At 46.8% G+C, this 26,250-nt stretch overlaps 1 protein-coding gene across 1 annotated transcript in view; it reads right to left on the bottom strand.

Annotated features, from left to right (window-relative positions):
- Nucleotides 1-963: 963 nt before the first annotated feature.
- The window catches only part of LOC140421138 (uncharacterized), a 46,140-nt gene continuing 20,853 nt past the window's right edge, over nucleotides 964-26,250 (bottom strand). Inside the window, exons 4-6 of the mRNA XM_072505576.1 lie at nucleotides 14,375-14,488; nucleotides 12,086-12,107; nucleotides 964-2,142 (exon numbers count right to left, since the gene is read on the bottom strand). Of these exons, the coding sequence (XP_072361677.1) occupies nucleotides 1,989-2,142; nucleotides 12,086-12,107; nucleotides 14,375-14,488 (290 nt within the window). The 3' untranslated portion in view covers nucleotides 964-1,988. The remainder of the gene's footprint in view (nucleotides 2,143-12,085; nucleotides 12,108-14,374; nucleotides 14,489-26,250) is intronic.

Here is a 26,250-nt window from a genome sequence, read left to right as displayed (position 1 = left end):
GTGGAGGGATGCTGGGTCCTGATAGGATCTGCCGCCTACTGGACTCCACCCAGAAATGCCGGTATAAGAACCAGGCATTTCCCTCCATTTCCCTCAGCAGCTGCATTCTGTAACCAAGCTGCTGGGGATCAAGTTCTGCTTAATAAAGCCTTTAATTGACGTTACCTCAACCTGCCTTGCATCATATTGACGGTACAACACTCTCTTAGCCAGGATAGCGGAGGAGGAGGTGGACCCGGACCCTTTGGTGGCGATATTTGGGGTTTCAGAGAAGCCGGAGCTCATGGAGAGGAGGAAGGCCGATGTCTTGACCTTCATCTCTCTGATTGCACGGTTACAAAATTTGCTGGAGTGGCGGTAGGCATCGCCACCGGGGGTAACAACTTGGTTGGGTGACCTGTACGACTTCCTGCGATTAGAGAAGATAAAGTATATGAGTTAAGGGGCTCTTCAGGGGGGTTTGAGGAAATGTGGGAGATGTTGGTGACCATGTTTGAGGGGCTGTTCATCACGGGGCCGGGAAGGGGGGGGGGGGGGGGGGGGGTGGTGAAAAAAGGGGAAAATCTGTACAGACTGTATAGTTGATTGCTGGAAAGTGTGTTTCCCGGGGCGTTTATTCGCTGTAACCTGTTTTGATACATGTTTGTAATAAAATGCAATTGTTAAAAAATGCCCAAATGCCATAACTTTTAAGAATTCACACCTTAATCATCTCTCCCTCGCCACCTCACTCTCCTTTAATATTCTTAAAATTAGTTTCTGTGACCAAGCATTTAATATTCACATCTTTGACTTGACATCTACTTTTACCTAATCATATATAAGTGCTATACAAATGCAAGCTGGTCTTGTTGTTTTGACCATTATCAACTGATCCTTGCTGGAAAGTTTATATTTGTGAATGTCAAATGAAGATATTTGAGTTTGTGAAAGAAATCAAAAAACTCAGCAAATCCTTCATCCTCATGTGCCAAAGTTGCAACGGGTGCTATTTATTCATTTGGGGCAGGTAAAAGACAAATATCTACTATTAATTTCATGTTCCTGCAATAAATGCTAGTAAATTAGGCCAACAGAGAGTTACTAAGTATTACATAAAAGATGAAAGGACATCAAACGGAAAATACACCAGTTTCAATGGGAACATCACAGGCAAACAGAAACTTACGCAATACTGATTTTTATTTTGAAAGTAATATATAAAATACTTATCTAAAATGACAAGTGAAAAAAAGATCTCTTTTCACCTAAGAAAGAAAAGATTTTGTACTTAAAGCAACATTGAAACAAACTCAGCCATTTAAAATCTATATTGTCCTCAGCATCTGTGAGTTACTCAAGTGAACCAAATAGACAGATTCCTGCTCCTAGTCACTGTCCAATATCATCGGCTGGAAAATGACACGTGCGTATCAAGTGAGGATAGGATGAGGCTTGGCTGTGCGCCTCTCCATTATGCCCAATACATTCACCAGCCAATGTTACAAATGAGAAATGGACAATGAAGAATATATAAAGCTAATAAAAACTGTTCTGAAGATGATCCAGATTAGACTTGAAATATTAACTTGGTTTCTCTCTCTGCAGATGCTGGCAGACATGCTGAGCATTTTCAGCACTTCCTGTTTTTATTTCAGATTTCCAGCATCTGCATTATTTTGCTTTAATTATAGTACAAAGCTACCAGGGCCAATACAATTATACCCCGGAATGAGTTTGCATTGTCTTTAGGAAGGGAGTTGATAAAACTAAAAAGGACTTTAAAGCTATTGGGATCTTTCAGGGCAGGCTACGCTTCTGGCATTGGGAGGAAAAACAGGCTCACAAGCTACTCAAACTCTGTTCTGTTTATCCGATAACTTCAAAATTAAGTCAAATTATTTTGCCATTTTTTGGGGGAGTTGAATTGCAATAAACAGGGTGTGGTGTGGTAATGTTAATGTTGTATTCTTCTGAAGCTGCTTCGGTATGAAACCCAAGGCTATTCTTCACATCAAAGCATCTGGTTGCTCAGGCACATGCACATCGGGCAAGCACACTGAATATTCATTCTCTTTCGTTGCTGTCATCACTTCATATTCACCATTTTCAGGTAAGACAGCATTCACAGATTCCGGATATGGAAAATTTTCATACCTCACACTGAAAGAAAAAATAATGTGAATCATTTTCTACAGTCTTTAAGAAAAGGCAGCTAGGCAAAGGCAAAGAAAAGCCATTAGGTCCATTAAGCCCACCTCGAGTCAATGGTGCAGCATACTATCATTGCAATGCCTAACCATGCTTTTATCTGTGGGAGGGTTAAAAACAGAAGATGAAACTGGAGCCAATTTAGAAAAATCTCTGGGAATTTCCTCTCCAAATTGCGACAAAAACAAGCAAATTCCATGATACCGTATTTTCCCATGACACATTTAATCACAGCTAACTAGGCTAACCATCATCTTGTTACAGTAACGAGGTTTATAAGATTATGACCAGTATTCTCCGCCCAGCACGCAGGCAATGTGAATCTCTATCGGGCAGAGAATCAGGCGTCGAGCCGAAATCGAGGCATGCTCCGTACACTGACCCGACTGCTATGCTCCTCACCCGCTGGCGGAAGGAAAGGGTTCTCACCCCCGCACCAGCCAGAGGATGCTAATGGATGCCAATGGGTCATTGGGACACCTTGCGGACCCTCGCGATTCTCCGGTCGTCCAGGCCGGGAATGACGTGGGCAGGATTCACTACAGGTAGCACCAAGCGTGAACCTGACCCGCTCGATCTCGCCATGGGCCAAGGGGGTAACTAATAAAGGGAGTTGCCACCAAGGTCTAGCCAAGGGCTACCCTCCTCCCGCCACAATGCAATTCTTGTCCAACAGACCACACCCAGCACCCCCCCAACCAGACATGCACTTAAACAGGTCTCCACAGGGACCCCCTAACTAAAAGGATGCCCCCACAGGGGCCCCTAACTAAAGGGCCTCCCCCACAGGGATCCTTAACTAAAGGGCCTCCCCCACAGGAGCCCCTAACTAAAGGGACTCCACCCCCACCCCCATACCATCCCAGAAATGGAACCCCTGCCTGGAAAGTAGAGAGCAGTCCAGATAGGGGCAGTGAAGAAAACCAGATGTAACATCACCTGAAAGCACCACGTGTCCCTTCTTTAACTCTCTTTGATGGGGTTTGTATTTGTAAACATTCTGGTTACAGCACTGGAGTGAAGACGATTAATGAAACAAGGCTAACAGCTGTTTTCTGGAAGTTGACATACACAGCCCACCTCGAGAAATGAATGAATGGCTTGCAGCTCGGTATTTGATGGGTTTAACAGATCACAGCTGTTCTCTTTCCAGGAATGGACAAATGGTGCTGCCAGATGAGTGTTACAACTGTATTTTTTTTTCACTGCCCCTGTCTGGACTGCTCTCTAGCTTCCAGACAGGGGTCTAAATAATGAGAGGGTCTATGGGGGTCCCTTTAGTTAGCGGGTCTCTGGGGGGTGGGTCCCTTTATTTATGGGGTACCTGGAGGGTGGGTCACTTTAGTTAGGGGATCTTGGGCGGGGCCGTTACCGAGGGTGTCGGGGTGGTGTGCAGTTAGTTAGGGGGTCTCACAGAGTGCTTTTAGATAGGGGAGCCCCGGGCGGTCCCTTTAGTTAGGGGTTGGGCGGAATCCCATTAGTTAGGAGGGTCCCCAAATCGAGACACGCCACGCCGTCTCCTCCCCCCCCCCCCCCCCCGAACCCCCCTGAGTAGGGAGACCCAGTCTCCAGGGACCCCCTTGATTAGGGAGAACCAGCCGCCAGGGACCCCCCTGAATAGGGAGCCCCCCCAGGCACTCCCCCCCCCCCCCCCCCGTCCTCAAGGATTCCCTGAATAGAGAAATCCCCCCCCCCCCACCTCAGGGAGTCCCTGAATAGGGAGACCCTCCACCAGAGACCTTATAATTGAAGTAGACCCCCACAAAGACCCCTAAATATAGGGATCCCCACAGACTCCCTAACAAGTGGAACTCCCCCTCCTACAGAGTGGGGGGGTCTGGTAGAGAAGCGACGGGCAGGTAGTACATTGTGGGGGGGTGGGGGGGGAAGAGGGCAGCCCTCGGATGAACATTGGGGCAACTCCCTTAAGGGGCTCCCCCCCCCCCCAGGGGACTGAGCAAGTACGGAGGGCCGGAGAATAGGGTGCTGGGCCGCGAAATAGACGCAAATAGGTCATTAAGACCCATTTGCATTAATTTACATCCTCCCGCTGCACGCGGACATGAACCTCAATTCCACCGCTAGTGTGGAGGCCGGAGCACCGTGTTGGAATCAGCGCCCGGGACGATTCAGATTTTGTGATTCTCCGAGCCATCAGGAAATGCGCTTTGTGTGTCCCGTGTCGGAGAATTCACCCATAGTCTCCCATATGGAGGATCTCACCCGGTGTCTTTAAATTTAGATTAAACTGGGTCATGTGATTATTCCAAATTCTGCCCGACAAGCCTGGCTTAGTCAAGGGACCTGTCGAGCAAGGAGTGAAGTTCTCAGACATGGGAACAAAAGGCAAGTGTAGCTGTGCTAACAGCCTCCAAGCCTTTGGGCAGAAAGAGAGAGGGGAAAAAAACAGCAGTTGCTGTGGTCAGCTGAGAAGAGGGGCTGCAGGTTCTTTAGGTGTGGGAGGGAGACAGTCTCTAGTCAAAGAGATGCATTCCATGCCATCTAAAGTATCTGGATGATTGATTCTGACGTTGCCAGATCAGAGCACTAGTGGATTGTTTGCTGTTTAAGGACTGTAATTCCATGGAGAGTGCAACGTGTGATCAGCATTAAAGGAGAATGTTCCTCGCTGGAGTTTAAGTGTAAGATGCCTACAGAAGTAGTGATTCGTTAATCGGTTTGGTCATTCATTGTACAAGTAGTTTTAAAACTTAAATCTTGTTGTGACATGCTTTTCAACTAACAGGAAGTTCAAATTTATTTTTAAACATTATTGGTCTCTCTGGGGATCATCACAACCTTGATGACGAGAAATTTATCTGCAATGTTAACTCTTTTTCTCTCCACAGATGCTACCAGACCTGCTATCGTGCATTTCCAGCATCTTCTGCTTTATTTCAGCTATTTTTGGCTGCTCCATCAATTACTTTCCCTCCAACGTGAGCTCTGAAATAAGGACGCTTGCAGTGTTCAGTTGCTATTGCAGTTCCTCAGGTAATGAATCAACCATCCCCCACATGCAGCAGCACCTAGACAACATGCAGGCTTGGGCTGAGAAGTGGCAAGGGTCATTTGCACCACACAAGTGCTGGGCAACAAATCTCCAAGGGAGAATCTAACCACCTCCCCTTGACATCACTGGCACTACCATTATTGGACCCCCACCAAAATCCTGGTCACCATTAACCAGAAACCTAACTGGACAAGCCACATAAATATTGTACATCCAAGTGCAGGTCAGAGGCTCAATACTGGTGAGTAATTCACTTCCTGACTCCCCAGATCCTAACCACCATCTACAAGGCTCAAACCAGGAGAGCGATGGAATATTCTGCTTGACTGAGTGCACTCCAATAACACTCAAGGAACTCCATATCATCCAGGACAAAGCAATCCCTCTCATTCGGCACCTCATCCACCACCTTCAACATCCAGTTCCTCCACCACCAGCACACCGCAGTAGCAGTATGTACAATCTACAAGACACACTGCAGCAACTCACCAAGGCTCCTTCAACAATACCTTCCAAACACATGACTTCTTGCTACAGAGGGAGTGCAATGACGTTGGTTAGGATTATACTTGCTGGAGTTTAGAGAAATTAGATAGTATCGTGGTACAAAGTTTAGTACTGCTGCCTCACAGCGCCAGGGACCCGGGTTCAATTCCAGCCTTTGATCACACAGACTTGGGAAAAATGTGCAAACTCCACACAGTGATCAAAGGCTGAAATTGAACCCGGGTCCCTGGCACTGTGAGGCAGCAGTGCGAACCACTGTGCCACCATACTAGAACTCCACCCCCCCACCCCCCCCCCCCCCCCACCACGACCCACTGTCCCAACAGCCCTGTGGGTGCATCGACACCACATGGATTGCAGTTGATCAAGAAAGCTACTTACCAGCACATTCCCAAGGGCAATTGGGAGGGGGAAATAAGTGCTGGCCTAGCCAGTGATGCTCACATCCTTTGAAAAGTAAAACAAAACTAGAAGTTTAGCCCCTTTAGTTGGAAATATCAAGGTTGATTTCCTTAATGGTTATTCTCCAGGCACAAAGCAAAGGTAGAGAACAGTGATACCAGAGATCTCTGTCCTTTGTGTTGCCGTGAGATTTATGTGGGTTTCTGAGGGAAGAAGTGTCTGTACATACAACAGTGATATTACAATGCTTGATCACTCATTTTCTTGGATGTCCACTCAGAACAGGCCCAAACATTGGGCTGTTTCCAGATAGTGGACCTTACTCCATACGCTCAGTTCCAATCCGAATGCAAAACTATTGAGTGAACTGGAATGCTTCCTTTAAAAATAAAACAAGATTAGAATCTGAATGTGAACCTTTGGTCTCCTCATTTTGAACAGCAACCGTAAGGTCCCAAAATAGGTTGCTATTTCTGGTGACACTGGCCTTTGTAGGTATGTCACCATAGTTGCTTGGCCTACCCAACTCTCAGGCGCAATACTTGTCAAGGTGGAATATCAGGTCGAGTAGAGTGGTCTGAATCAAGAAATACAGGTGAAGAGACTGTCTTGAGTGCACTCCGTTTCATGTGTTCAGGCAGGGGAGTTGTAGGGGTTGTTGGAGGCTGGGAAATGAGGAGGAAACCAAGCTGCACACGGTTCTCTAAAGGACTGGGGCAGCACGGTGGCGCAGTGGTTAGCACTACTGCCTCACGCAACGAGCCGAGGTCCCAGGTTCAATCCCGGCCCCGGGTCACTGTCCATGTGAAGTTTGCACATTCTCCCCTTGTCTGCATAGGTCTCACCCCCACAACCCAAAAGATGTGCAGGGGAGGCGGATTCGCCACGTTAAATTATCCTTTAAGTGGAAGAAAAATAATTTGGTACTCTAAGTTTACTTTTAAAAAATTTAATTACATTTAAAAAAAGGATTATGGTTCAGGAGAGGAAAATTGCCCTGATCCTCTTGAGAGTTGGTCAAGTGCCTTGGGTAGCAAGTCTAGACTCACAGTCTTGGCTGTTTGAACCACAGATCAATGACTGTCAACAAAAATATAGGGCAGGATTCTCCGTTTGGGAAACAAAGGGCACAAGCTAACCAAAATAAAACAAGAGTCTGTTCTGGCCGGGATTAGCGAGGTCGTTCCGGGCGCTTTTAGCGGCGGGAACAACCGTACTATCTAATGGCACTTTGTGTGTTTTCGTGCCCGGGTGAAGAACGCCTTCCTGAGGCCATACTTAGCGTAATTTACTCCAACGAGCAGAGCTCCTCAGAGCAGGAAGCGATCAAGATGCCATTTTTATAACTGGCACACCTAATTCTTGATCCCCCATGCAACTCCTGAATTCCGCCCCCCCCCCACCCCCCGCCCCCCCTCCCCCAACTCATTTGTTTGGGGGTCCTCAAGCCCTCTCCGCAACCCACACATACTCACAGAACCCCTGGGCCCGATCCCTGGAGCTTGGCATCTTGGCACTGCCAGCCAGGCACATTGGCACTGCCACTCCAATGCCACCTGGATATCCTGGCAGTACCAGGGTGCCAGGCTGGCAATGCCAAGATGCCCGAGTGGCACCAGCAGTGCCAGGGTGCCACCCTGAACGGAGGCCAGCCTCCCAGAGGCCTCCCATTGCTTGGGAGACCTCTTCAGGTCCCGTTCCGCCTCACCCCCATTTGTTGGGACCAGTACTGAATTTGCCCAGCTGGGTGTCTTTGAACAAGGGTGATAGATGCCGGCTGGTCGCTCAATTCGGCATCAGCACAGCTAAGTGCGTTCTTAAACCCACTTAACCGTGCGTGACTGGGTCCCATCCACAGATCTCGCGAGGCAGAACGGCCATCGGGAATCCTGGGGGAAGCCTCTCCCGGGATCTGCCAGCCGTGTTCCACCACGATTATCGATTCTAGCGGGATGAGGCCGGTAGATCATGCCTGAAGTATTGCTGTCAGGACTGAATAGCGGGGTTGGCAAAGTAGATCCTGCAGATATTATAATGAAGTAGGAACCTTTGGTGCAGAATTTTGTATTTGGTTCTAAAACCACTTGCTTTTTCTCCAGTAGTTGCACATTTGGTTACAAATCATGCGGGTTCCACTTCCCATTTCAGTCACTGGTGCTTTGAAAGCTGAAATGTGGTGATGAGGCCAGGATAATGGATTCATTTATCAATTGTCCAGGTACTACAATAGAAGCGGGTTTGTCTTGTGGAAGAATGAGAAGGAAATGAGTCAATAGGCCTCAGTAATGCAAACCTCTCGTGACTTTTGTCTGAATCAGTATTTAGTTTTCATGTGGGATGAATCCTGCATAATTCTTTTTTTGACTTCCTTATAAGATCATATGATAATTAAGGATGAGGAAGGCAATTCATTTATCCAATCAAAGAGATCCTAAAGTCATCTTATTTTAACAAGCAATTGTTTCATAAATAATTCTGGGAGGGTTTTTTTACTCATCTATTCCACATATTGATTACTCTTTGTGTAAAGAGGAATTTCATGATCGGACTCTTTGCTAAATTGAACCCTGATTCACTCCTACAGTTTAATTTGAAGTAATATTTCACATACCTTTTTCTATACCCTTTACAATCTTTACAAAGTCACTTCTCTGTCTTCTTCCTCAGCTGAAAAGCCTGAATCTAGTTTTTCTCATAACTCTGACCTCTGACATTAGGTCTTGTGGCTCTACTCTAAGATACATCCAGCATTTGAATGGCCCTCCAGCTTCTCGACAAATGGAGCATAGGAAATAGGAGCAGGAGTAGGTCATTCAATTAACATGGCTGATCATCTACCTCAACACCACTTTCCCGTGTTACCTCCATATTCCTTGATGTCATTGGTATTCAGAAACTCTCCCCGTGTCTGCATGGGTCTCACCCGCACAACCCAAAGATGTGCAGGGTAGGTGGATTGGTGACGCTAAATTGCCCCTTAAATGGAAAAATGTTTTTAAAATTTAGTATCCAGAAACCTATCAATTTCTGTTGTGAACATACTCAATGATTGAGCTTCCACTGTCCTCTGGCATGAAGAATTACAAAGATTCATCACCTGCTGAGTGAAGAAATTTCTCCTCGTTTGTTATTTACAGCACAAAAGGAAGCCATTCGGCCCATCGTGTCTGCACCCGCTCCCAAAGAACAACCGAGCTAGTTCAATTCTCCAGCCCTATTTCCGTAGCCCTCTAAATTAATCACTTTCAAATATGTATCCAGCTCTCGTTTGAAACCTCCTCACCTCAATCTTAACCCGGGCTGGACACTTTTATACACTAAATTCTGCTCTTTATGCTATCTCGTTCAATGTCTTATTGGCTTGGTTGTTTAAAATAAAGCCAATTGAGAGACTCCTGGAAGAAGACACTTTCAGCTTCATTAGAACATAAGAACGTAAGAACTAGGAGCAGGAGTAGGCCACCTGGGCCCTCGGCCTCCTCTGCCATTCATTTAGATCATAGCTGATCTTTTTGTGGACTCAACTCCCCTTACCTGCCCGCTCACCGTAATCTTTTATTCCTTTACTGTTCAAAAATCTATCTACCTTTGCCTGAAAAACATTTAATGAGGTAGCCTCAATTGCTTCACCGGGTAGGGAATTCCAGATTCATGATCCTTTGGGTGAAGAAGTGATGGGGCTCAACTCAGTCCTAAATCTGCTTCCCCTTATTTTAATTTGGACATTCTGAGTTCTCCCTCCGTGTACCCGAGCAGGCGCCGGAATGTGGCGATTAGGGGCTTTTCACAGTAACTTCATTGCAGTGTTAATGTAAGCCTACTGGTGATAATAAAGATTATTATATTATTTAAGGCTATGCCCCCAAGTTCTAGTTTAACCCTCCAGTGGAAACAACCTCCTTGCTTCTATCCTATCAATTCCCTTCACAATTTTATATGTTCTGTAAGATCCCCCCCCCCCTTATTCTTCTAAGTTCCAATGAGTATAGTCCCAGTCTATTTAATCACTCCTCATAAGCTAATCCTCTCAACTCCGGAATCAACCTAGCGAATCTCCTCTACACACACTCCAGTCCTTTCTCAAGTAAGGAGAGAAAACTGTACACAACTGTACGTCAAGTGTGGCCTCACCAACATTCTACACAGCTGCAACATAACTGCATCCCTGCTTTTAAACTCCATCCCTCTAGCAATGAAAGACAAAATTCCATTTGCCTTCTTAATTACTTGCTGCACTTGCAAACCAACTTTTTGCGATTCATGAACAAGGACACCCAGGTCCCTCTGCACAGCAGCATGCTGCAATGTTTTACCATTTAAATAATAGTCCATTTTGAATTGTTAGTTATTTCACAGATATCAGGCAGTAGACGTGTCACCTATTGCCGTTCTGATCTATAGAATCCGTACAGTCTAGAAAGAGGCCATTCGCCCCATCACATCTCTGCCGACCCTCCGAAAGAGCACTCTACTTAGGCCGACATCCCCACCCTACCCCTGTAACCCCGCGCATTGATCATCCACCTAACCTGCACATATTTGGACACTAAGGTGCAATTTAGCATGGCCAATCCACTTAACGTGGATTAGTCACATTATGTGACTAATGTTTAGACTGTGGCAGGAAACTGGAGCACCCGAAGGAAACCAATGCAGACACGGCGAGAACTGCAGACTCCACTCAGGCAATCACCCAAGGCCGGAATCAAACCGGAATCCCCAGCACGGTGAGGCAGCAGTGCTAACCACAGTGCCACCGTGCCACATTTTACACTAATTTGCATTAAATGCCATTTACCATTGTTCTGCATACTTACATATTTAGTCCAACTTATTCAGTATCTTCTGAACTGCCTCTTCTGAATCCATTGGTCTACCTAGTTTACTATCAGCTACATTGAGTTTCTGAAACCAGCTCATTGAATGGCAGTGATCAGACCTTTCGGTCACCCTGCCCTCACTCCGACAGAAGTCCTCTCAAAAGTATTTCTTCTTTACTGCCCTTCAGCCAGCTGGCAGGTATGCATCCTCATAATGTGACTGTTTGTAGTGCAGTAGCATAAACATGCTTTCCACCATCCTTCTCAGATGCCTGTACATGTGGCAAAATGCCCTTCAAACAGCAAAGGAGGTAATCCAGAGCAAAATCCCTCTTAGCGTTTAGCTACCTTGAGGGGAATGTTATCTCAACTCCATGAGGTCCTTGGAGGACACAGCAGCCAATTACCAGATGTAATCCTGAAACTCCGAGAATGCTTAGAAGTACAAGGCTAGCATAAAGAGTGTGCCCAAAACACAGCAGCACCAATTCAAAGGAACAGTAGGAATATAAGAATAGTTACACCATAGTATTTGTGTCCAACAACAAAAACTTATAGAATAAAACAGCTCACATTAGGTGGCAGCACAAATAAATGTATGGGAAAACAAAAGAAAAGACTAGAGGGGGTAGCTTTTTAATGCCGGATTTTAAATGCTATAAGAAATAAAAAGTTACAATTAATAGAAACATAGAAAATAGGAGCAGGAGTAGGCCATTTGGCCCTTTGAGCCTGCTTTGCCATTCAATATGATCTGCTTCCTGTGGTAGTGAATTCCACAGACTTACCACTCTCTGGATGAAGAAATTTCTCATTTCAGTCCTAAAAGGTTTACCATATCCTTAGATTGTGACCCCTGGTTCTGGACATCCCCATCATTGGGAACATCTACCATGTCTAGTCCTGTTAAAATTGGATAGGTGTCTATGAGAACCGCCCACCCCCCATCATTCTTGTGAACTCCATAGAATACAATCCTAACCGACTCCATCTCTCCTCGCTGAAGTTTATGAGTTATGAGTTTTCCATTGGAAAACAAATATAAATAGGGACTGCAATTCAAGAAAAAAAAAAAACAGAATTTTGCTGGTATTAAAAATGGAATTTGACTTATTCAGTCACCTTAAAGCAATGAAGCTGAACATGTACCTACCTTGGCAATTCATACATGTGCCCTGAAGAAAAGAACAAAAGGTACTATTAGAATTTAAAGGCAACAGACTATGGTAAATGTTAAATTAACCACCAAACATGGGACGCAATGATCCAATGAATGGAAAAAGATCAGCACATAGAAGTTCGAAAGAATAGGATAGAAATGGCAAGTTCATTACTTTCAACGTCGAAACATGACAAAGCATATAAAACAGAAGTTGTTTCAAGGCATTGCACTACATTGATGTCACAACATTTAGGGTAAGGGATATATAACACCGTGGCAGATAGTTATTCTCTAGAAAATTGGGCATAGGGACCATAGGCCATGATAATCAGTGGCAAGTGCAATGGGAATAGAAGCTTGACATAAAGTGTGCATTAGACGTATTCAGCCTAGGAGTTCCATGCAAATAAAACATTCCACATTCATATTATACAGCCAGAAGGCCTGAGCCACATTCCAGCCAGTGTACATCAAAGAGAAGAACCCCACTGAAATTTTAAAAATATTTAGCACACTCAGCCCCTGAGCAGCCCCATGCTTCTTGAACCATACCACTGATAGTGGAATTCCTATGCCATTAAACAAACTTTAACTGGCTATTCTGGGAGGAATACGATTGTGGGACAAAACTATGCAAATAAGCTCACTTAATTTTATTCAATGACATGAATGGAAGGCTGGTGAGGCGACAGTGCTGCCTTGAGCAGGCCACATAATTATCCCCATTAGACAAAGAGTACATTATTAATGGTACTGAACGGGGCAACAAAATGATTATTTCACAGTGATTCAGGAGAAATATTTCCATCTTCCAAACATGGTTCATAAAATTGCAGATTTTCAGCCTGAGATTTTCTATTCAAATTGCTCAGGGCTTAGTGCTCTTTATGCACAGGGTGTTTACCTAGAAATGTAGAAAATAGGAGCAGGAGTAGGCTATTCGGTCTTTAGAGCCTGCTCCGCCATTCATTATGATTGTAGCTGATCACCCAACTCAGGAACCTGTTCCCCGCTTTCACCCCATATCTGTTGATCCCTTTAGCCCCAAGTTGGTATCCAACTCCTCCTTGAAAACATACAATGTTTTGGCCTCAAATGCTTTCTGTGATAGCCAATGCTATCCCAGGAATCTGTCTGGGAACTGTTGCTGTACTCCCTCTATAGCAAGAACATTCTTCTTAAATCAGGAGACCAAAGCTGCACACAATCTCCCAGGTGTGATCTCGCCAAGGGCCTGTATAATTGCAGCAAAACATCCCTACTGCTGTACTCGAATTCTATCGCTATGAAGGTCAGCATACCATTTGCCTTCTTTACCGCCTGCTTTACCTGCATGCTTGCTTTGAGTGATTGGTCTACAAGGACACCTCAGTTTCGTTGCACAAGTCCCTTTCTCAATCTATAGCCATTCAAATAATAATCTGCCTCCCTGTTTTGCAACCAACGTGGATAATCTTACATTTATCCACATTATACTGCATTTGCCATGCATTTGTCCAGTCACTCAACTTAACTTGTCCACTGAACCATCTCGACATTCTCCAACAGCTCACCCTCCCAACCAGCTTTATGCCATCTGCAAATTGGGCGATATTACATGTAGCTCCCTTGCCTATTGCCTGCGACACCCCACTAATCACTTCCTGCCATTTGGAAAAAGACCCGTTTATTTCCTGTCTGCTAACCAGTTTTCTATCCATCTCAATACACTATCCCCAATCCCATGCACTTTAATTTTATAAGGTAATCTCTTATGCGGGACTTTGTCGAAAGCCTTCTGAAAGTCCTAATAAGCCACTTCCACTGGCTCAATCTTACTATGTACATCCTCGAAAAATTCCAGTAGATTTGTCAAGCATGGTTTCCCTTTTGTAAATCCCTCATTGCCATGGCACACTCAGAAAATGATCCCTGCGTTTTTCATCTACTCCAGCCTGTCCAAAGTTCTCCTTTCCTCTCCCGAAAAAGCAGATAATTATTGGAACATGGTTGCATAGGTCAGGGCAGCTTTGCTTCGTGGCTATTCTTCAGCCAGGACAGTGGGTATTGCTAGCCGATCATGTGGGGCCATCAGAGCTGACCCAGATCCTGTCTCTACCCGACATCCATAGAGACGCATTTTCCAGTGGGCATTACTAGGTAACGAGCTTGAGTGGAACTCAGGCTATTTTTTTTGTTCTTTCTAGCCAACGCACGTGGAGGTCAAATGCCATGGTTACCCTGGTTATTATACCACAGCTATTCTGAGTCAGTTATTTTCAAAGTAACCTATATTTTTACCTGTCTTAATCCTGGTCCAGATCACAAAACAGATAATGATACCAGAAAAAAACAGTACGATCAGAGTGACAGTCAACACAAACGCCCAGACTGGAATTTTCACATTGCTGAATCCTGGAAAAGAGAGTCACATTAATTAGTGCTAATATATTCACACACCAAAAAGTACAAAGAATGTTTAAAAATCTGTGGGATTCGTTTCATAAGGGCAGTGACACCCCGAAGGATTGTTATGAGCCCTAGTTTACAGTGTACATACGCCACAGTTGAAGAAGGGCTTGAATGTTCAAAGGAGATTCTCCCAATCCACCAGAATTTCAACAGATTTACAGAAACTTCAGAGAAACAGCATTGATGCTGTCTCTCCAGGGCTTCTGAAGACCTTGCAAAGTTAAAGCAATCAGGAGAAGCTCTATAGAAATTCAACTGAGAAATGATTTTGCCCAGTGTATGCCTTTTTCACATATTACATTTTAAAAACAAAGGCTCTTTTATGAGAGATGTCCTTACAGTGTTCCTGCATTGCATCTGACTTCTGCTTTAACTGAGGCAAGCAGGAAGAACTCAGTCTAGCTGTTGCTAGTGTTTCTGTGAGCGCCAGAAACACTAGAGTTAGCCATCAGCGAGAATAGCAACGCAGGCACAAAATACGGCGAGAATCGGCAAACTGCACTTCTTCCTCCAAGGTCAGGGGTCAGAATGTGTTTCTCAACCGACTGACAAGGTAGCCAGACTTTCACATGTTTTCAGTCCTTGGCATCCTCATATCTAGGCAATGCTGGCAGATACGAGACGCCGAAGTGTTGATAGGTGTGTGGGGGGAGGAACCATCCATGGATGGGAGTTTGTTGGGTAGGTGGGGGGGTGGGACTGCACCAGCAGTGGCACCACTTTACTGCATCGTCAGTTTGGGAGCGGAGAGCGACATAGCCATCCTCACTGCACACGGATGAAGCGCAGAGTTTGCGCGGGCGTTTACGGAGCATGGTGCCATGACACGACAGCGTGAAGGTTCTTTATGGATGAACAAAGTGATTTTTAATACAAGTTATTACAATAGAAACATAGAAAAAAATAGGAGCAGGAAGAGGCCATTTAGTCCTTCAAATCTGCTCCGCCATTCATTATCATGGCTGATCATCCCACTCAATAGCCTATTCACGCTTTCCCCCATATCCTTTGATCCCCGTCGCCCTAAGTGCTATATCTAGCTGCTTATTGAAACCATACAATGTTTCGGACTCAACAACTTCCTGTGGTAGCGAATTCCACAGGCTCACCATTCTTTGGGTGAAGACATTTCTCCTCACCTCTGGTATTGAGCTGTTTCGTCCATGTTTAAAAATAAACAGTGTGGAGGTCAGGAGTTCTGAACCTGATGGAACCCAAACTGAGCATCCAGTATTGCTAAGCTGAGCATCCCATATTGCTAAGCAAATGCTATTTGATAGCATTGTTGATGACCCCTTCCGTCACTTTGCTGATGATCAAGTGTAGACAGATGGGGCTGGGTTGGATTTGTCCTGCTGTGTGTGTACAGGACATATCTGGGCAGAAAGTCCTGCCCCATGTTTACTGCCTAAAGTTGCCACATTGTAAAAAGGATTTGTGACAAATATATAGTTCATGGTTCATGTTAACATTTTAGACGTAATGTCTAGTACTGGGAAGATTGTTGTTGTGAAGATAACTAAAATGCTGGACCAGGACACCGAAAATAAAATGACAGTTCAGAAGGTTACCCAGGTTGGTTTAATAAATCAGAATAGCAGACAGCACGGTGGCGCAGTGGTTAGCATTGCTGCCTCACGGAGCTGAGGTCCCAGGTTTGACCCCGGCTCTGGGTCACTGTCCGTGTGGAGTTTGCACATTCTCCCCGTGTTTGTGTGGGTTTCGCCCCCACAACCCAAAGATGTGCAGAACAGAATAGGTGGATTGGTCACGCTAATTTGCCCCTTAATTGGATAAAATGAATTGGGTACTCTAAATTTATTATTTTTTTAAAACATTTTTAAAATCAGAATAGAAAAGATGGAGCCATGAAGCAGCAGGCCGCATTACATAGCTGGAGAACTGGAGATTTGATGTCTACAATGCTTGTAAAGAAGTGCAGTCCAGAGAGATGTGTTGTTTGGGGAGTTAAAGCTAAATTAGTTGAGAAGCATGCAGTGAACTCTGAAAAGCTACTCATGGAGATGAGTGAAGCTTAAGAATTTTCTCTAATTAGAAATGACCTTTGTGTTTGGTGGGAGAGGCGATTGGTTTCTGTTTGGACCTCGTGCATTTTGCAGCTCACAGAGAAGCCCTGAGAGACGTTCGGTGCGCATCAGACTGAGGGGAAGTTCTTAGGAGCTGAGAAGGCAGCAGAAGGTTGCTGGTTCCATGCTGGAGAGAGGGTTAGGGCTCAGATAAGCCCTGGAAGCTACTTGTAGCTTGGTGCAGCTGGAGTTCAGAGAAATCCAGGTCAGTTCCAGCTTAGTGAACTTAGTGGTCAGTGAAAGAAATGGAAGTGTGCCAATAACTAGAGGCGGGGGTGCAGCTTTGTGAATCGTGTGGCACGCGGTCTCAGGAGAGATTGAACTATCTGGAGATAAGCAGTCATTGAGTCAGTCTAAATCCGAGCAGCTTTTGAGGGAACTCAGTGGCTAGATCTACGAAAGCTGAAATCCCTTGTGCGAAATCCATGGATTCGGTCTTGGTCACATCTGCCATTTAATGTGCCTTTTAACTCATATTTATCTCATGTTAATTCTAAATGTTAGAGTATGAGAAAGATATTGTAGATTGTTTAACTTTTTAAAATTTGTATAGTAAAATTTAGTATGTTTATTTAAAACCGTGGAGTCTTGTGGCTGTATTCTCTTAGTAAGTACCTAGGATTTCAAACTTTATCTATTTTAAACAAAATGTTACTGGTCCCTAACCAGATTGTAACAATAGAGAGACTGGAGAGGGTGCCGAGACAGTTTACTATATATCCAAACAACTCTAAAGGAAAGGAACACCTTTGCAATCACATTGATTTTCATCAAATTTGAATTGGATATGGAAAGATCTGGGACATAAGCAGAACCACCAAACAAAATGCCAACCAAATTTGAAATATTCAGCTCATACAGGCCAAAGTAAAAATCCACTGTAATATTTTCTCCAAATAGAAATCTTAAACATTGACTTAGATTTCATATAATTCCTACAGTACCGACCTGCACATCTGTGGATATTAAGGAGAAATTTAGTACATCTTTGGACTGTGGAGGCAAACCAGAGCATCCGGAGGAAACCCACACAGACACAATATAGCCCTGCCTATGCCCTACAACAGACTCACCCGGAACAATGTAGCAATGCCTGTGCCCCACAAGTCTCACCCGGAACAATGTAGCAATGCCTGTGCCCCACAACAGTCTCTCCGGGTAAAATGTAGCAATGCCTGTGCCCCACAACAGTCTCTCCGGGTACAATGGAGCCCTGCCTGTGCCCCACAACAGTCTCTCCAGGTACAATGTAGCTCTGCCTGTGCCCACAACAGTCTCTCCCGGTACAATGTAGCCCTGCCTGCTCCCCACCACAGTCTCTCGGGGTACAATGTAGCCCTGCCTGCTCCCCACAACAGTCTCTCCAGGTACAATGTAGATCTGCCTGCTCTCCACAACAGTCTCTCCCGGTACAATGTAGCCCTGCCTTGCCCCACAACCGTCTCTCCGGATACAATGTAGCCCTGCCTGCTCCCCACAACTGTCTCTCCGGGTACAATGTAGCCCTGCCTGTGCCCCACAACAATCTCACCCAGAGCAATGTAGCAATGCCTCTGCCCCACAACAGTCTCTCCCGGTACAAAGTAGCCCTGCCTGCTCCCCACAACAGCCTCTCCCAGTACAATGTAGTCCTGCCTTGCCCCACAACATTCTCTCCGGATACAATGTTGCTCAGCCTGTGCCCCACAACATTCTCTCCGGATACAATGTTGCTCAGCCTGTGCCCCACAACATTCTCTCCGGATACAATGTAGCCCTGCCTGCTCCCCACAACTGTCTCTCCGGGTACAATGTAGCCCTGCCTGTGCCCCACAACAGTCTCTCCGGATACAATGTAACTCTGCCTGTGCCACACAACAGTCTCACCCGGATCAATGTAGCCCTGCCTGCTCCCCACAACAGTCTCTCCAGGTACAATGTAGCCCTGCCTGCTCCCCACAACAGTCTCTCCAGGTACAATGTAGCTCTGCCTGCTCCCCACAACAGTCTCCAGGTACAATGTAGCTCTGCCTGCTCCCCACAACAGTCTCTCCGGGTACAATGTAGCTCTGCCTGTGCCCCACAACAGTCTCTCCAGGTACAATGTAGCTCTGCCTGCTCCCCACAACAGTCTCCAGGTACAATGTAGCTCTGCCTGCTCCCCACAACAGTCTCTCCAGGTACAATGTAGCTCTGCCTGTGCCCCACAACAGTCTCTCCCGGTACAATGTAGCTCTGCCTGCTCCCCACAACAGTCTCTCCAGGTACAATGTAGCTCTGCCTGCTCCCGACAACAGTCTCTCCCGTTACAATGCAATCCTGCCTGTGCCCCACAGTAGTCTCTCCAGGTACAATGTAGCTCTGCCTACTCCCCACAACAGTCTCTCCCGTTACAATGCAATCCTGCCTGCTCCCCACAACAGTCTCTCCAGGTACAATGTAGCCCTGCCTGCTCCCCACAACAGTCTCTCCCGTTACAATGCAATCCTGCCTGCTCCCCACAACAGTCTCTCCGGGTACAATGTAGCTCTGCCTGCTCCCCACAACAGTCTCTCCGGGTACAATGTAGCCCTGCCTGCTCCCCAAAACAGTCTCTCCGGGTACAAGGTAGCTCTGCCTGCTCCCCACAACAGTCTCTCCGGGTACAATGTAGCCCTGCCTGCTCCCCACAACAGTCTCTCCGGGTACAAGGTAGCCCTGCCTGCTCCCCACAACAGTCTCTCCAGGTACAATGTAGCTCTGCCTGCTCCCCACAACAGTCTCTCTGGGTGCAATGTAGCTCTGCCTGCGCCCCACAAAAGTCTCTCTGGGTACTATGTAGCTCTGCCTGCTCCCCACAAAAGTCTCTCTGGGTACTATGTAGCTCTGCCTGCTCCCCACAACAGTCTCTCCAGGTACAATGTAGCTCTGCCTGCACCCCACAAAAGTCTCTCTGGGTACTATGTAGCTCTGCCTGCTCCCCACAAAAGTCTCTCTGGGTACTATGTAGCTCTGCCTGCTCCCCACAACAGTCTCTCTGGGTACAATGTAGCTCTGCCTGCTCCCCACAACAGTCTCTCCGGGTACAATGTAGCTCTGCCTGCTCCCCACATAAGTCTCTCCGGGTACAATGTAGCCCTGCCTGCTCCCCACAACAGTATCTCTGGGTACAATGTGTGGTAGTCACCACTGATGTATATATTGTATATATAGGATGTTGATATCGGTGCTTTACGGTAAGGCCCCTGTACTACAGGTACGGGGGTAGATCCCTGCCTGCTGGCTCCGCCCAGTAGGCGGAGTATAAATATGTGTGCTCCCAGAACAGCAGCCATTTCGTCAACTGCTGTAGGAGGCCACACATCTCAGTGTAATAAAGCCTCAATTACATCCTACTCTCGTCTTTGTGTAATTGATCGTGCATCAATTTATTACACTGAGGTTTTCAGAGATGGATCTCCGCATCAAGCCGGATCGCCTGCAGCTGCATCCGCAAGCAGACAATGCCACAATGGACTTTGAACATTGGCAAGCCTGTTTTGAAGCGTACATCGGGTCTGCACCAGCCGAAATTCCAGAAGCACAGAAGCTCCAGATCCTTTACATGCGGCTGAGCTCCAACGTCTTTCCACTTGTCCGGGACGTGCCGACCTACGCAGAGGCCATGGCGCTATTGAAGGAAAACTACGCTCAGCGGACTAACACACTCTACGCCAGGCATCTCCTCTCCACGTGGCGTCAACTTCCCGGTGAGTCGGTGGAAGATTTCAGGCGCACCCTGCTCCCCCTAGTTGGAGACTGTGACTGTCAAGCCATTTTGGCCATGGAACACTCAAAGTTGCTAATGAGAGACGCATTTGTTACGGTGATAGGGTCCGACTACATCCGCCAGCATCTCTTAGTGGTAGCCACGCTCAACCTCGCGGCGACCAAAAAACTAGCGCTTTCACTTACAGTCGCATCACGCATCATTCAGGTCTATGCCCCCGACCGCGTGGCCCACCCCACCTGTGCATCAAGGACTACGCAGACGGCCACCCCATCGTGGACCCCATCAGCGACCGCCCTCAGCCAATCCCTCGCCTGTGCCGCGCGGCAGCCAACCAACACCGGGGGGCCCAAATGCTACTTCTGTGGGCAGTCAAAACACCCCCGACAGCGTTGCCCGGTGCGGAGTGCCCTCTGCAAGGCCTGTGGCAAGAAGGGACATTTCGCTGCAGTGTGCCAGGCCCGCTCAATCGCCGCTATTGTCCCGGCACCCCCCACGTGCAGCCAGTGGGCACCGGCATCTTCCCCCCCCATGGACCACGTGCGGCCAGTGGACGCCATCTTGCTTGACTCGCAACATGTGCGGCCTGTGGGTGCCGCCATCTTGTTCCTCCCAGGACCAACGGGCACCGCCACCTTGCTTCCCCCACGACACATGCGGCCCTTGGGCGCCGCCATTTTATCCGACTCAGGACCCATGCCCGTCGGGCACGTCATCCGGCCACTCATCGCCTGCAACCGCCAATGACCAGCCGCGTTTCGCCTCGGTCACGATTGACCAGTCTCGACCACACAACCTCACGACTGCTTCAACAAAAGTGAAGGTCAACGGGCACGAGATCTCCTGCCTGCTGGACTCCGGGAGCACGGAGAGCTTCATTCACCCAGATACGGTAAGGCGCTGCTCCCTCGCGGTACACCCCGCTAACCAGAGAATCTCCGTGGCCTCCGGGTCCCACTCCGTGGCGATCGGGGGGTACTGCATCACCGCTCTCACTGTCCAGGGCGTGGAGTTCAGTGGCTTCCGCCTCTACGTCCTCCCCAACCTCTGCACTGCCTTGCTACTCGGCCTGGACTTGCAGTGCAACCTCCAGAACCTAACCCTGAAATTCGGCGGGCCCCTACCACCCCTTACTGTGCGTGGCCTCGCGACCCTCAATGTCGATCCACCTTCCCTTTTTGCAAACCTAACCCCAGATTGCAAACCCGTCGCCACCAGGAGCAGACGGTACAGCGCCCAGGACAGGACCTTCATCAAGTCTGAAGTCCAGCGGCTGCATCGGGAAGACATCATCGAGGCCAGCAACAGCCCCTGGAGAGCCCAAGTGGTAGTGGTCAAAACTGGGGAGAAAAACAGGATGGTCGTTGACTGCAGTACGCTCGACGCGTACCCCCTCCCATGTATATCGGATATGGTCAATCAGATTGCACAGTGCCGGGTCTTCTCGACAGTAGACCTGAAGTCTGCCTACCACCAGCTCCCCATCCGCAAGGCGGACCACCCATTCACTGCGTTCGAGGCAGACGGCCGCCTTTACCACTTTCTTAGGGCTCCCTTCGGCATCACCAACGGGGGCTCGGTCTTCCAACGGTAGGCGGAGTATAGATATGTGCGCTCCCAGTACAGCAGCCATTTTGTCAACTGCTGTAGGAGGCCACACATCTCAGTGTAATAAAGCCTCAATTACATCCTACTCTCGCCTTTGTGTAATTGATCGTGCATCACAATGTAGCCCTGCCTGCTCCCCACAACAGTCTCTCCGGGTACAATGTAGCCCTGCCTGCTCCCCACAACAGTCTCTCTGGGTACAATGCAGCCTTACAGTCCATTTGACTCTGGTCTCACCTGAGAGAGTAACTTTGTCAGCAGTCAGGGGACAGAACTGTGTTGCGAGATCGCAGCAGCGAAGTGAAAGGTAGATGAACACTACGTGAAAGTAGTGAGTGAAGTGAAGGTCGGCAGTTGAATGCCACTTACATCCATTCAGAAATAAGACCGGTGTACTTAGCCGCTGACATGGCACTAAATTAGGAGGGAGAAGGTGTTTCTGGTGAAGTGTGATTTAACACCTATTTGTAACATGCCAATGCAGGCAGCCAGCCATTATGCTGCCATGAGAGTCCTGAGGGGAAAATTCCAATTTCCTTTCATACCGACATATATCCGACTTTTGGTCTCACGCTAATTTTGTGTTCCCGCCCCTGCCACAATTCCCGCTGCTGACGGGAGTGAAAAATTTAGGCCAAAGGCTCTGTGACCAAGAGCAAAAGGTCTGGTTTTAAGCTGAACTTTGGTGCAGTAAATTCTCCTCAGAGCAGCTCGAAAGAAAGACATTTCTCAATATCATGAACTTGTGAACATTTGGTTTCAAAACAACTTACCTTTGTGTCAAAACATTTCTGAGAAATTTGTGTTGGCTTTCTTACATCAGAACATTTTTTTTTTTTTTTTTTTTAAACTGCTCATCCTTTTTGCTAGCGTGTTATGCTTATTGAAGGACAAGCCAGAAATGCAGATGTAGATTTCGAAATAAATGTTAGTTGTTTTGGAGGATTATCTTTGCAATACCCACTGAATTTCACAGCAAGAAATTTGGGACGTGGTTATTTTTGTTATAATGGCAGTGTGCTTTTTGTGGTAAAGTATTGAAAACAGGCTCCAGACTCTGTAGTAGAAATTGGTATGTGTTACACAGGCTTGGAGTGTAGCCGTTGCAAGACATTTTGTGCTCCATTTTCTTTTAAGTGTCTGCCCATGCATTTAGCCTCTTGAATATGTAAAAAAACACCATCTTGTGGAACCAGAAGTAGCAGGTAGGTGGGCTCTCCTAACTCCACAGAAATTGTACTATTCTTCCCCCATTGTCTGCCCCTACACCCTCAAGACTTACTCAGAGTAACCGTCATTGAGGCAGGCAGTCTAAAATTGGCAACTGACAGCAGAGGAGGCAAGAGAATCGGCTTCCATCTTCAGTCTATGACTTTGGCCCAGCACACACGTCTCCGTGCCAGTGAAAAGTGCCAATGGCACAGTCAGACCTAGCAAAAAGGAAGAGTGCCGTCTGATATTGTGATGAAGTATAGATATGCATCGATGGAATTTGGATTCCCATCCATCGGTTTTAGGTTAAATAGCCCAATTTAGGATTAATATAACCTGGCCCTTGAGGTGGTCCAATGATTTCTACTCAAGGCAACAAAATTCTGACTTTACAAATCAAAGTTAATTTCTTTCACTTCCATTTCTTATTTTTGTCCCGAGCATATTGAATTCAAAATCCTGCAGTGGCCTTGTTAAACCACACCCATGTAATTTTATCTGGTACAACATCCAGGTCACCTTTCACTTTTCTATCTCTGATGCGTTCAGGCATTACATCACTGCATTCTCTTTCAAAGAAAATCTCTCCCCTGCAGGCCCTGTGTTTTTTTTAATTCATTCACGGGATGTGGACATCGCTGGCTGGGCCAGCATATATTGCCCATCCCTGAGGGCATTTAAGAGTCAACCACATTGCTGTGGGTCTGGAGTCACATGTAGGCCAGACCAGGTAAAAATGGCAGATTTCCTTCCCAAAGGACATTAGTGAACCAGATGGGTTTTTACGACAATCAACCGATGGTTTCATGGTTACCTTTAGACTTTTAATTCCAGTTTGTCATTGAATTCATGGCAGGATTCGAACCCAGGTCCCCAGAGCATGATTCTGGGTCTCTGGATTACTAGTCCAGCGACAATACCACTGCGCCCCTTCCTCCCTTCTGTCAGGAATACTCCCAGTGGAACATTCTATCCCCTGTTATAAGCAAGCCTGCATAATGGAAGATTATTTTTATCCTTGGCAGAATCACATGGAGTAGTGGCCTTCAATCAACATCTCAGAATTTCTAGGCCACCTGCCCATTTTGCAGCCGGGAGAAAGCCACATGCCATCCTTTTCTCAATGTCTGAAGGAACTGCTCTCTGCTAATTGGCATTATTTTAATCTTTGGTCATAAAGTGTACAGAGACATCAGGTCGGAAGATCTCCTGGCGGACATCTCCTGGATCTGGCAAGTACAATAGAATGCACAAGGTGCATTGTGAGCAGTTCTGGGCACCACACCGTAGAAGGATATATTGGCCTTGGAGGGAGCATAACATCGGTTTACAGAAATTATAGCTGGACTACAGGGGTTAAGTTACGAGGCGAGTTGACGCTAGAATTTCGAAGGTTAAGGGGTGATCTTATCGAAGTCTTCAAGATATTAACAGGAAAAGACAGGGTAGATAAAGATAAACTATTTCCACTGGCTGGAGATTCTCAAACTAGGAGGCTTAGTCTAAAACATAGGGGCAGAGAGATGTTAGGAAGCAGCTCTTCATGCAGAGTTTGGAACTCTCTCCCCAAAACAGCAGTTGAAGCTAGAAAAATTTGTTAATTTTAAATCTGAGATAGATAGATTTTCGTTAAGCAAAGATATTAAGGGATCTGGTCCAAAGGCAGGTTTCTGGAATTAGGCCACAGATCAGCCATGATCTCCATGAATGGCAGGACAGTTTCGAAGGACTGAATAGCCTACTCCTGTTCCTATGTTCCTCAGGTCACCAAGAGTGGCTTTTCAGCCGGTTTGATCGAAGCTCCAGCACACACCTGACTGGCCGTCACGCTCAGCAAGAATTTCATATTATTGTAATTCACTCCGGAAAAATGCAGGTGGAAGCATCTGTAAATGATTAGTTCTACTCTCCCAAGTGGTTAAAAATGATTGGCAATGCAAGGTACAAATTACTGACATTACTGGTCCACATAAAATAGGATACTCCACCAAAGCTTTTTCACATGGACTCATCATGCCTCGCTTTCAAAAGCCTTCACAAAATCTAACTTGTGTTTCCCCCAGTAACTGTCCTCCCCAGCTTGATTGGAGTCTGATTTCCCCTTTTGTAAACCATCATAATCATTTGTTATGTTAAAGACACTATGCTGATAATGAAGATGATATAGGAACACAGGAACAGGACTAGGCAGGCCCCTTGGGCCAGCTCCACCATTCAATGAAATCATATCTGATCTATAACCTATCTCCATACCAGTCTTTGTCCCATATCCCTTAATATCTTTGATATACTTCTGTTATCCAACCTCAGATTTAAAATTTCCAACTGACCTAGCATCAATTGCCTTTTGCATAAGAGAATTCAAACCATCTGCCACCCATTATATGCAGTAGTGTTTCCTAATTGCATTCTGAACAGGTTATCCTCTAATATTTAGACGATACCCCCTAGTCCTCGGCTCACCATCCAGACTCTCTCTAACGTCCTGGCTCAGTGGGTAAGACAGCTGGTTTGTGATGCAGAACAAGGCATGCAGTGTGGGTTCTATTCCCGTGCCAGCTGAGGTTATTCATGAAGGCCCTGCCTTCTCAATCTTGCCCCTCACCTGAGGTGTGGTGATCCTCAGGTTAAATCACCACCAGCCAGCTCTCCACCTCAAAGGGGAAAACAGCCTCTGGTCACCTGGGACTATGGCGACCTTACCTACCTCTTCTCCTCAGAATCTTGAGTTATTAAGAGGGACAGCAGGGGTAGAGAAAGAGTTAAGTGGCTGGATTCTCCATTTTCAGGACTATGTCCCCACACCGTCGTTAAAACGGAGGTCTTTTACGCCAGTAAAACTGACGCTAAAAGGCCACAGATTCAGAGCCTTGCAGGGGGCTAGCAGCAGCCGCGCCGTGCTCCCTGGCTGACTCAGCCCGCAGACCTGGACCACAGAAATAGTGCCGCCGATTGTCCGCTCGCCCGACCCTCCCGCACAAAAAAACCCCGGTCCCAAATGAGGCGCTGCCCCCCACCCCCCCCCCCCCCCCCCCCCCCCCCCCACGATTGGTCCGCTCCTGACTGAGTCC

The sequence above is a fragment of the Scyliorhinus torazame genome, chromosome 5, assembly GCF_047496885.1.
Source record: "Scyliorhinus torazame isolate Kashiwa2021f chromosome 5, sScyTor2.1, whole genome shotgun sequence".
Taxonomy (NCBI): Eukaryota; Metazoa; Chordata; class Chondrichthyes; order Carcharhiniformes; family Scyliorhinidae; genus Scyliorhinus; species Scyliorhinus torazame.
Note: the sequence above shows the minus strand (reverse complement) of the source record. Positions and strands in the feature narration are given on the sequence as shown.